This window comes from Epinephelus lanceolatus, chromosome 6 (assembly GCF_041903045.1).
Source record: "Epinephelus lanceolatus isolate andai-2023 chromosome 6, ASM4190304v1, whole genome shotgun sequence".
Classification (NCBI taxonomy): Eukaryota; Metazoa; Chordata; class Actinopteri; order Perciformes; family Serranidae; genus Epinephelus; species Epinephelus lanceolatus.
The window spans coordinates 6,398,902-6,411,683 of record NC_135739.1 but is presented as its reverse complement, the minus strand read 5'-3'; the positions used below and the strand labels follow the sequence as shown (position 1 = coordinate 6,411,683).

The 12,782-nt window shown below is 40.3% G+C and overlaps 1 protein-coding gene across 1 annotated transcript in view; it reads right to left on the bottom strand.

The window, feature by feature from the left end:
* Window positions 1–359: 359 nt before the first annotated feature.
* Window positions 360–12,782, bottom strand: part of prdm5 (PR domain containing 5) — a 56,141-nt gene continuing 43,718 nt past the window's right edge. The window contains exons 15-16 of the mRNA XM_033621090.2: window positions 7,878–7,982; window positions 360–2,175 (exon numbers count right to left, since the gene is read on the bottom strand). Coding sequence (XP_033476981.1) covers window positions 2,011–2,175; window positions 7,878–7,982 — 270 coding nt within the window. The 3' untranslated portion in view covers window positions 360–2,010. The remainder of the gene's footprint in view (window positions 2,176–7,877; window positions 7,983–12,782) is intronic.

Here is a 12,782-nt window from a genome sequence, read left to right as displayed (position 1 = left end):
AGGACTCGCGGCTCTCCCACTTCACTCCGCTGCTCGTGGGATTCTCACAGTCGAATCCAGAGATACCAGAGAGCCTCTGCAGGGGACGGACGTGAGAAAGCGTCCCCGCGTCCACAGAGAGAAACCATCAGAGGCGCTCTTTACAGTGTGGCTTTACAGATCAGGCAAGTGGTGACTGTGGCCTCAGAAAAAAAAAAGCTTTAATTAGCCCTCACTCCCAGCAGACTGCCAACCCAAGAACAGGGGTTAGATTAACAACGAGAACACTTTTAATCAACTCTCAGAGCGTTTCCTTGCAACCCCCCCCCAATGTCAACAGTTCGCAAACACATAATTAGAACGGGCGGAGGAAATGGATGTTTGGTAGGTGATGAGGTTTTATACATTTCAAAATACAAAAGTGTGAAGTGACAATTCACAGTCTACAGATGCAGAATAAACAGCTGGAAAGTGTGCATTAATCACAGGGGCAGTAAACGAGGAAGCAAATGGGTCTGGACATGAAACAGGACAGAGTCGCACCTCTGGTGGAATACATGAAATACTGTATTGACCAACGATTACAACTTACAACATACTGTAAGGCACGATGACCCTGGGCCATTCATAGGAAACAATAAATGAAAGTCAACACAAACAGTACTTTGGATTATCTTTGTCCCTAATACAATCTGGGACGCAGAAACAGTAACACAGTTTCAGCACCTAAAGGCAAGAAAGTCTTTCATCTTAAGTTAAAGGGATGATTCGCATTTTTTGAAGTAGGGTTGTATGTGGTACATTTCCACAGTAAGTGTATTACCAAATGAACTGCACCAGAGTTCGTTTGTTACTGTACCAGGACCACCTCTTCAAGAAGGTCTCGATCCGGTCGTTTTGGTGCACACCTGAGTGCGACTTCTGTGTTCACACCTGCCCAAGCAAACTTAGATACGATTGAACCGAACCAAACAGGGCAGGTGTGACAGCACCCTTAATACTTTTTGTTGCTGCTCCCTCCTCACTCCAGCCTGCTTCTCTAAACTGGCAGCATGTTGACTGACATCTCCTGTATGTAACACAGTGACTACAGGTAAGTACATCATACAACCCCACTTCTAAAAATCTGAACTTTCCCTGCAGGTCCAACAGTTATGAAGTCGTCTACCAGATTATACAGTACCTGAAAACAGTTTGAATCAAGCATCCATTAGTACGACAAAACATGAAACTTTCCCGTGCAACTTTTCTTGGAACCGTTCATAACTTTTATAAAAATGAGAGCCCTTGTAGAGCGGTAAAAAAAAGGAGCATGAAAGACTGATGACAGTATGTTTATACTCTCTGGCTACTCTGTAAATAAAATATTTAACTTGTGAGCTGTTTCAGATTTTGTAGCTGGTTAGCATTTGTGCTTTTAGCGCTCCACTTCTCTCCGTCTCCTGCTCAGCCATCCTGTTTTAATACTTTTATTTTGAAATAATAAATGGAGCAACATGGTTTTGAAGTGTGCTCGAGGGCGCAACAGAGTCTAAATATTAAACATGTTTGGGCGCCAACAAACAGGTGTAAACATGTAGGAAGCGTACAGGTAAAACTACAGAAAATGTGCTCACAGGTGTTTTTTGGCACATGGCGACTGGCCATGGGTGTACAGTAATGTGTTCAGACAGTTGGTCAGTAAATGCTACGGTGGAAGAGGTCAGGCTGTGACAGTACGAACAGTAACACTGGTTAGAAGTCGGAGAGACAGACACAGCGGCTCTGGAGGCAGCTCAAACATATCTGGGAATATCCAAAACAATATCCGAACAGTATGACAAAAAAATTACAAATGTACAGCCTATGTTTCAATTTCGAAATACCAAATGTTTTCCATATTCGACATGTATGTATCTTTAATAACAACATTTCTGCTATCTATCCATCTGTGTATAGTATGTGTAGGCCATACTGGTTGCATGAAGCATGGGACTGAACTTTATCCGAGGAATCAGATATCATTCTCAGCCAGTGGTTCCATAATTGGCTCTAGCTCTCCGTCTCCCCGTGGACATTCTCCATATGTACTTTGAGGTAGTCGTTCCTGGTGAACTTCTTATGGCACAGCTGGCACTCTGCCATGGGCCGGTTCGGGTTGTGTGTAAGCTTGTGCCTGCTGAGCATCTTCTTCAAGCTGAATGACAGGTCACACACCTAGAAAACACACAGGATTTAAATAGGAATAATCAAAGTAAGCAAAATAAACACACTTTAAGTTTTAACTTGTTTACCACATTCCTCTGCTCACTGCAGAGTTCAGGCTTATCACAGGCACAGCCGGAGACACACAGAATGATTTGTAAATCAGACGCGACGGACCTTGACGACAGATATTGCTTTTTTTTTTTCACCAGTAGCGAGAGGGAATGCATGCAACTTAACATCCATCACAAATGAGCCATTTTACACTGTACAAATGACTCCATCGTCCTCTATCAATCATTATAATCCGCCGCTGGCTGCTGTTCAGCTGCAGTTTAACGTACTGCTTCAAGAATCACAGCATGTGTCCTCCTCACTCCATCTGTGAAGAACTTCAGGGCAATGAATTACATTCAGAAAATCTCAGACACTTTACATCTGTGGCCTGTGAGATATGAAAGAAATCAGTTCTGGTTTGAAGTGATGCCGAGCAATATATCGATTGTACTCAATGTTTCACAGCTTATTCCATATTGGATGTATAAAATGACTATGTTGCAAACATTGAGTTAAACTGTCACTTTTTTAAAGCCACTGGCATAAACATGACACGTCACACACACGTGGCGATACTGTGTGAGCAGGCAAGGTGTGTTGTACCTGAAGGGCTCCAGACCGTGAGCATTTAGTCACATTTTGCAACCATGGAGCACCAGTGCGACATGCAAATACTCTTAATTTATGAACTGCTTAGTTTGTTTCCCATTCACAGTGAATAAATTCTCACTGTTAATGGCGTCACTCTTATGGTTTCACTTCCTGCTAACGGCTAACTGTTGACTGGAAGCTTTATGTTCAAAGCAAACACATCAACTCTTCTCGCCCGAGATGAGACAGGAACATCAGAATAAAAACCCCAGTGGTTCTGCTTTGACTTATTTTAATATCAACAATACTTTATTCAACTTAATTATACCAGTATTCTATTTAACTTTATTACAGCAGTACTTTGTTTAACTTTATTACAACAGTATTTTGCTTTACTTTATTATAACACTATTTTCTTAAACTTAATGCAACAGTACTTTGTTTAACTTTGTTATAACAGTACTTTGTTTAACTTTATTAAAACAGTATTTTGTTTAACTTTATCATACCAGTACTTTATTTAACCTTATTACAACAGTACTTTGCTTAACTTTATTATAACACTATTTTGTTAAACTTAATGTAACAGTACTTTATTTAACTTTATTATAACACTATTTGGTTAAACTTAATTATAACAGTACCTTGTTTAACTTTATTACAGCAGTACTTTGCTTAACTTTATCATAAGACTATTTAGTTAAACTTAATTATGACAGTACTTTGTTTAACTTTATTAAAGCAATACTTTATTTAACTTTATTATAACAGAACTCATTTACTTTATTATAACAGTACTTTGCTTAAATTTATTATAACACTATTTTCTTAAACTTAATGTAACAGTACTTTGTTTAACTTTATTATAACACTATTTTCTTAAACTTAATGTAACAGTACTTTGTTTAACTTTATTATAAGACTATTTTGTTTAACTATATTAAAGCAATACTTTGTCTAACTTTATTAGAATAATACTTTATTTAACTTTATTATAAAAGTACTTTATTTAACTTTATTAGAACACTATTTTGTTAAACTTAATTATAACAGTACCTTGTTTAACTTTATTACACCAGTACTTTGCTTAACTTTATCATAAGACTATTTAGTTAAACTTAATTATGACAGTACTTTGTTTAACTTTATTACAGCAGTACTTTGTTTAACTTTATTAAAGCAATACTTTATTTAACTTTATTATAACAGTACTTTGCTTAACTTTATTACAAGACTATTTTGTTAAACTTAATTATAACAGTACTTTCCTTAACTTTATTACAACAGTACTTTATTTAACTTTATTACAACAGCACTTTGCTTAACTTTATTGTAACACTATACAAGTACTTTGCTTAAATTTAAACTTTATTAAAATGGTACTTTATTTAACTTTATTGTACCAGTATTTTATTTATCTTTCTTACAACAGTACTTTGTTTACATTTATTAAAGCAATACTTTGTTAAACTTTATTATAACAGAATTCATTTAACTTTATTATAACAGTACTTTGTTAAACTTTATTATAACAGAACTCATTTAACTTTATTATAACAGTACTTTGTTAAACTTTATTATAACACTATTTTGTTAAACTTTATTATAGCAGTACTCATTTAACTTTATAACAGTACTTTGTTTAACTTTATTATACCAGTATTTTATTTAACTTAATTTCAACAGTGCTTTGCTTAACTTTATTATAATAGTTCTTATTTAATTTTATTATATCAGTACTTTGTTTACATTTATTATAACACTATCTTAAAATTAATTATAACAGTACTTTATATAACTTTATTATTGCAGTGCTTTGTGTATCTTTACTATAACATTATTTTACTTTTTTTATAACAGTACTTATTTGATTTTAATATATTAGTTCTTTGTTCAACTTTATTCTAACAATACTATGTTATAACAGTACTTTACTATTTTAGTCTTCTACTGTAAATTGGAGGAGATTTCAAAATATCAAGATATAAATCATATATAGCGATATAGCCTAAAAATATTGCAATATTATCTATAAGTCATGTAGCCCAGCCCGTGTTTGGACACAATAATGGTCAAAAGTAAGATTCCCGTGATATTATTACGCAGTCAGTCCACAAATTTCTATTTTCCAGCTGATGTATGGTCCACAGTGGTTCTGTTTATAAGTCTACAGCCACATGATACATTTTCACCCAACTTCATATTTATTTGCTGTCCTGTTCTCACTTCACTGTCCCAGAGTCAGTAAAATATTAAGAATTTTATGAAGTGAACCGGCGACAGGATCTGATGAGAGTGGGGCCTCCTCGTCTCATCGTAACCCAGATGTTACTGGATGCTTCTACAACATTTTTAATGCTGTTATGACAGACACTGCTTATAGAGCCCCTCTAGCTTGTCTGGAAAATGTTCTTGGAACTGTGCAATCCTTTTTGTCTGACTCAAAATCCACCCCAAAATAAAATCCACATGTTATTTCTATTATCTTTAATAGTTTAGCGTAGAATTATTTACATGAGAATGTCTCTTCCGCAGCTGGGAAAAAGAAGCCAGATGAATGTTAGAGACACTTTCTGCTGATGCTTCACTGGCAATGAATAGGATACTGATTCTGTGGTCTCAAACAACAACTCCGTGCCCATTTTCTGGTCTGGGACTTGAGGCGATGCCACGGATTTAGGCTTATTAGGGTGTTAAAGCTCAAACGAGAATCTGGGAATCCAGAGTTGGGTGATGGATTAGACACGATTGTTTTTTGATGTTCTTCAAAGAATTAAGAGATATTTGGATTCCAGAGTTATGATCTATTGGCCATGACTGAGCTGTCTAGAAGAAAGGTTTTCAGTCCGACACTGCGGCCCCCTCGTCAGACAAAATCGAGACAACTGCGTCCACCCTATTTTAAAATTGCTTGAGTTTTTTGTCTGATCTGAGCCACAGTAATGTCAATTCATACTGAACGTGCACCACAAAAACTTTCATATCAATGGATTTGTGTATTAGTGTTATTCTTTGTTCTGCTTCTACTTTGGGGGATAATCATGCAGCATGTGCTTTGGATTTGGACGCAGTTGTCTACATGAGCTCCCTTTACTTTAGTATTTGTTTACATTTTGGCAAAAAGTAAAAGTATACTGAATTACCTTTTTTCAGTTCCTGTTTGCAATGTGCCCATGGACATACACTATCACTTGATTATTTTGGCACTGAAGAAAACTTGAAATTGTGTTGATTCTCTGGCAAGTTCTTAATTGTAAGGATTGTCTTTATTGCTGTGATTTCGAAGCAGATTTCATGGACACTGGTTCATGATGGAGTAAGGTCCGTAGAGTATTTGAGGGGGATGCCATCCCTCTTCTTAGCAAAGTGAACAAAATGCACCACCCTTGTTAACCTGCTGTCTCTCTCCATCCCCCTGGGTCCAGACCCAGAGTCAACATCTCGTCACAAACCGACATTTGGTCATGGACTTTCCACGTTGACATATGATGTATGACTTTTCAAGAACACTTCTGCTTTCTCAGGAAATGTACAGCTTGCATATAAACTCTTTTTGCAAAATACACTCACTCACACATTATATTGGCACAACAGGGCGGCACGGTGGTGCAGCGGTTAGCATTGTCGCCAGCAAGAGGGTTCCTGGTTCAAACCTGTGCGGGGAAGCCCCGTGGGTTTTCTCCAGGTGCTCCAGCTTCCTCCCACAGCCCAAAGACATGCAGATTAACTGGTGACTCTAAATTGTCCGTAGGTGTGAATGTGAGTGTGAATGGTTGTCTGTCTCTATGTGTCAGCCCTGTGACCGTCTGGTGACCTGTCCAGGGTGTACCCTGCCTCTCGCCCAATGTCAGCTGGGATAGGCTCCAGCCCCCCTGTCAACTGACGTTTTTTTTTTCCTTCAACAACAAATGCACGAGGTTACGTTTGGACAACTCACGTTGGTTGGGTTTATACAACAAAGGCACAAGGTAGGGTTTGGGAAAAAAGAACAGGGCTTGGCTTCACAATCATAAGGGAAGCAAACACCGACCTCCTGGGTGTCAGTGGTTGTTGGACCCATCCACCATCTGTCCTGCTCACCCTAGTCTGACTTTTGCCCCCTTGACATGCATTGTTGTCCCACCGCGTTTCCCCCTGATGCCACCAGGCTCTGTTACACATCAACAGCGACCGGCCACATATTATGCTGATGCGAAAGAATGGCTTTTTTTTGTCTAAAGTCACGGCCCAAGCGCCGGTATTTGACGACTTCAGAGTGAGACCAGGGTGCTAGAGTCCGTACCCCTCTTAAAAATTAACAAATCACCAACTGAATACAGTCAATAACCCTCTAAAAGTGTCTGTCACACTGACGTTAAACTAATGTTCATCATGTCTGTGTGACTAGATTTGACCAGGTCATGACACTTTAATCGACCGTGTTGGTGAATGAGCCAAACTACTTTGACTTCCTGTTGTTTTTAGAACAAAGGCATGCACCTGCCGCTTTCACCTCACACAGCATTGGTTTAAAAAAACCTGTGGTCTAGAATAATACTAAAAACCCATCACTTTAATTCTGTTTGAAAGGTGTCAAGGTCCCAGAACCCTTGGGCTTCACATTTATCCATCACACTGAAATGTTTTGAGAGGTAGACAGGACTTAATAGGATTTTGAATTCAAAAGATTCCCTAAGACAAAGTTGTGGCTTTCTACATGAAGAGCAGGAATTTGCCTTACGTTTCCAATTTTCAGAGATGGTGATAAAGCATTTAGAAAGTTGTTTCCAACATGGACAATGTCTTCTGTCACATGTTCCCTCCCTAGTCTCTGAAAATAATTATTACTCCAACAGTATTATAAGCAGAGGGTAATTTCTCCCTCTGATCCTCTCAATGTATTTACGTGAGATCAGCCCACTCGGCCCCTCCAGAGAAGCAAGATCACTATCTGCCTCTTACTGAGCCCCCTGACTCTTCCCCACATCTGGCCTGATGCCATCACGTATACACACACACAGACAAACACATGCAAGAATGGAGGGAAGGCTGGTTTGGAGGTAAAGCAGAGGCAGCTGGATACTCACATCACATTGGAAAGGTTTCTCTCCTGTGTGGGTCCTCATGTGCTCGTCCAGTCCTCTTTTCTGGCTGAAGGCTTTGTTGCACTCGCTGCATTTATACGGCTTCTCCTGCAAAAACATACAGATACACACTGAACTTAAAGAGGGCACTTGATCTGTCAGTGTACAGCAGAATAATACATAAAACTATACTCAGTTTGGTCACATATGGACAAAACCTGGAGGATTTGTGTCCATTATGGCGTACAGCAGCGTAATGACACACACATGTACACACACACACACACACACGCACAGAAGACACGCACAGTGGAAAACACAAGATGTGGAAATATCCCAGTAACACACACAATCACACACTGATACCCTCTCACTTCACACCCCGGTGTTCTCCCTGTCAGTTTATGAAGATATGATATGAAAGGTTGTACAGCCCCTGCAGTAGGGAGGAAATGGCCGGCGCAGGGGCCATCAAAAACACATGGAATCCTCAAAAGAGTAAGAAAAACACGGCACAGAAGATCCCTTTGAACATGTATCAGAGCACTGGCACTCTGGGGCTGTAGAATATCACTCCTCTGTCTCCACACCTCATCAGTTTACCAAAGAACATTTCCTCTGCGCCTTTCGGAGGCCTGTCTCAGTGTCAGTCAAAGCAGATATCTCACCGTGGGTGTGTTTTTCACAAAAAAACTCCAAGTATGTGTGTGTGTCGGGTGCAAGTGTTTAGCAGGGTGGACGGCCTTGAAGAGTGGGTGTGTCCTGCAGTCAGAGGGGAAACGGTGGCGACACCTAAAAGACTTGAGGAGAAGCATGAAGATAGCGGGAGCTGGCTCCCAGTGTCACTCTTTGGGAAGCTGTTTTTGACAAGCCTGGCTGATAGCAAAGGCTCTACCCATTTAAAGCTTAGTTGTCATGGGAACAGGGTGAATGCAGGAAGTAAGGGTCCTGGGAAAGGCGCTATCATGTGGGCGGGGCAAGGAGTGCCCAGTGACACAGGATACAAAAGGAGGTAAAGATCAGGTTCGCTGCTTGTGTGTGAGCGTACGCATGTGTATGAGCGGCTTTAAGTATGCAACTGTTTGCGTGCAAGTGACTGAATAAAGAGGAGCGATGGAAATAAAGCAGTGTGTGTGTGTGTGTGTGTGTGTGTGTGTGTGAGAGAGAGAGAGAGAGACCTCAAGGAAACAGACTGTGATGATCTGCGTAACTCAAATTTCCACTTTACGAGGATCACTTCTTTTTCCATAAGGCCTGAATGCTTCTTGTATGACAAAGAAAAAAAAACCTACGAGGGGTCACAGTTCAAAGGTCAGGAAACACATGGATGGACTTAGGCGATGTGGTGTACCCAGAATGCATCGTTATGACCCCGGTAACATCGAACATCTGTACCTGGTGACCTTCACTCTTCAGCAGCTGTTCACCCAGCGACCTCTGACCTGACCTTTTCTCTCAATCTGACCACTCTCAGCAAAGAGCAAAGATGGAGTTTTGTTTATTTGCTCATGTGTCAAGTTAAATATGTGGATATTTGTAAAGCAGCATGCAAACAGGAAGTCATTGTGCTCTGTAAGGCTTCAGGGTGAAGTTAAAAATCAACAATGAAATCCACACGAAATACAGTTTTCTGTATTTTATAAAAAACACTTGTGATACCAGGCCACTTCCTTTCATAACAGAAATGTATTTTAATTTGAAACCTATTGTGGTGGTCATGAACAATGCCAATTCAAAAACACATTAAAAATCCAAAACAGGTACAACAATGGAAATTTGCTGCAGAAAGCCAAAACAAACACGTTAACATCAAAGACGGCGTGCAAAGTTGAAAACACACAAATCCCAAAAATAAATGCAACAGAAAAATGCTACATATCCAGTCAACTCAATGGAAACTCTCGGCCTCGAGGAGGAGCACTACGAGGAACAGCTTGATTTACGACCTGAGTGAGAAAGAGAGGAACCAGACGAGTCTGTTTGAAGCACAAAGTAAAATGAAGTAGAGCAGGTTCACAGGACGTGGGCCAGACTCTGAAGCGATTTTGACACAGTGCCCAAACTACACTAGTGTAACTACAACTTCCGAGTCCATCACATGATGCCATTAGGTCCGAGAAGCCCCCGCAAAATGACTTATTTCGCTCTCCGACTTTGATATATTGTGTGTTTTTGACTTTTTGACCCCTTTTTGACAGTCTTGGGCAGGCCTTGGCATGGTTTGGTTTGGTTTGGCTTGGCTTGGTTTGGTTTGGTGTGGGCCGTCCGCTCAGGGTAGCAGGGATTTGCATTTCCACTACAACAGGACTACCTTCTTGAAGGTGTGCCTTAAACTGATAATGACTTGTCTTGAGTGCTAAAGCAGCGGGCCAATCTACGGCTTAAGTCCCCTGTTATTTTTGCTGCTTGTGTTTTTCCACAACAGGGCAGGTAAAAGAAGTTTACCTGTTGGTGGTGAGCTTTTTGCAGAGGTGCAGTAAGAGCCTGTTGCCTGCAGCTCTTCATCAACATCTCACTGTGGCTGTTTCTGCTTTTACTCTTCCTCCCTACCGTATTATTAGACTGGTATTTATTAAGGAAAAGTTGCTGATAAAGTTCAGCTAATTCAGTGATAAACACATTTCATTTCCAATAGATTCTTCACAATAAAAGTCCCACATTAATTTGTTATGTAAAAACTTTTATTGTGAAGCAGCAAAATAAGGAAACGCTGAGTTTTCAGCAGCAACTTTACATAACTTCTAACACGGCTGATAACGAACATGAAACATAAAGCAGATATGTAAAGTAAAAACAGGATGCAGGAGAGAAACTAAACTTCAAACCACAGAGATTCAGGCAGAAGCTACAGACGTACTGAGACCTGAACACACACAGACTCTGGTCTCCTGCAGACAGAGGTGAGACGAGTCTCCCAACACACACACTCGTTTCATGGGGATAAACGGGGTTGTCGGGGTTTGGAGAAACATCACCGCTACCTCTAGGGTAAGGGTTAGGGTTACACTCTAGACCAACGGTGGTGGCTGTGGCTCAGAGGTAGAGCGGGTCATCCACAAATCATAAGTTCAGCGGTTCGATCCCCGGCTCCCCCAGTCTGCATGTTGAAGTATCCTTGAGCAACATACTGAACCCCAAATTGCTCCCAATGGCCGTTCCATCGGTGTGTGTGTGTTTAAAGTAGCAGGTGGCACCTTGTATGGTAGCCTCGGCCACCAGTGTATGAATGTGTCTATGAATGGGTGAATGTGACTTGTAGTGTAAAAAGCGCTTTGAGTGGTCAGATGACTAGAAAGGCGCTATACAAATGCAGATCCATTGACCATTTTACTCTGGAGAAGGTCAGCACTGCGCGTCTAAACTGACGGATGGAAACGCAAATCAGTGCAGCGTGGCTTTACTCGTCGCGGCCAAGAGTGACAATGGAAAAGACCCATTTGTAGCGTGTTTGCTTGCTGATGTATTTGCTTTGGGGATTCATATGTATATTTGAATTGGCATTGTTTCTCAAGCTGCAGCACTTTTCTCCTAATGAAAATATTTTGGGCTGTTGTAGAGTGTTTGCCCTTGTCAGCCACCGTAGAAGGCAGAGATAGACCTTTACTGTGTAATCAGAAGTTCTGGGCGAACATTAGCTTACATTTGCCGTGTTTATCTTTAACATTTAAACGTTTTTGCAGTTTTTAACAGAGTTTCCTCTTTTTAACAGAGCTTGTTGAAGCGGAGCGACACAGAAAGCTGGGACTGACATTACATCATATTAGAACTTGTATCAACAGGAGTAAAAAACATGTTTAGCAAGTTGGTTTGTGCAAAAAAAAAAAAAAGCTGAGCCATGCAGAGGTGAAATAGTTTGTCAGAAAGATGCAGAATAGCGTGAACACACTCAGTGAAGCCTCTTCCTTTACCTGCTGTCGTATATCTATACAAAACACTTAATCCTACTGCAGAGCTATGAATTGAACTGTGTATTATACAAGGTTTTGTTTTTTTTTTTTTCTTACAGTAGTGTGTCTGCTGTTGGAAGGTTTAGGCATAAAAGTTTAACCTTGAGGCTACTCAGAGTTTTTAAGTTTTCTAGTCAAAAAATTAAACAGCTTTATGTGCAGGAACAAAAGACAGAACCTTTTATATAGAATGTGTGTTTGTAATAACATGCAGTCATCACCAGAGATCAAAACAATATTTCAAAAAAAAATATCTTCATATCCAAAATGTCAGTGGTTTATATCGGCATCAAACGTGTTCCATTTCAGTTTGCACACGATGTGGTTTTTGGTATCAACACGCAAACTCCAAACGCATCCATCTCAAACGCTCTGTACATTAACAGCGAGCTGCAGCTCTTTCAGCCAAATGACATTTGTTTTGCTCGACAGTGACTTCATCTGGCTCTGCTGTTTGTAACTGTTCAGCCCATATTTCAGAGCGCTGTGAGCAAAGGCAGAGCCGGGAACATTAGGAACAAAACATCAGTCAGTGTAATCAGCAGCTCAGTAGAAAATTATACCTGCCTGTTTCTACTGCGGGATGTCAACCTGGGCAGGACACGTCCGTTATAACACAGTGTAATGGCAGAGCGCTGTGCTCTGGACAGCATTAAGAGGGGACAAATCTTTGAAATTAACAGCGCTGACAGGCTCCGACTGTCTCAGTCATAGCTGTATGAATTGATGATGGAAATGCATGATGAAACACATTTTAAGTTGCATTTATCAAAAGTGGCAACAACACACAACCAGATGTAGTCGCTTTGGTGGAGAACTTCAATGGGGAGAAGTGACGCGGGGGAAAAAGCGCCATCCCAGCCTAGGAAATGAGCTCACGATGTCGATTAAGAAACCTACCTTTTCCTTTCTCCACCCGAGCCCTGGCTCACTGTACATTTACATGTTCAGGCCATCACAA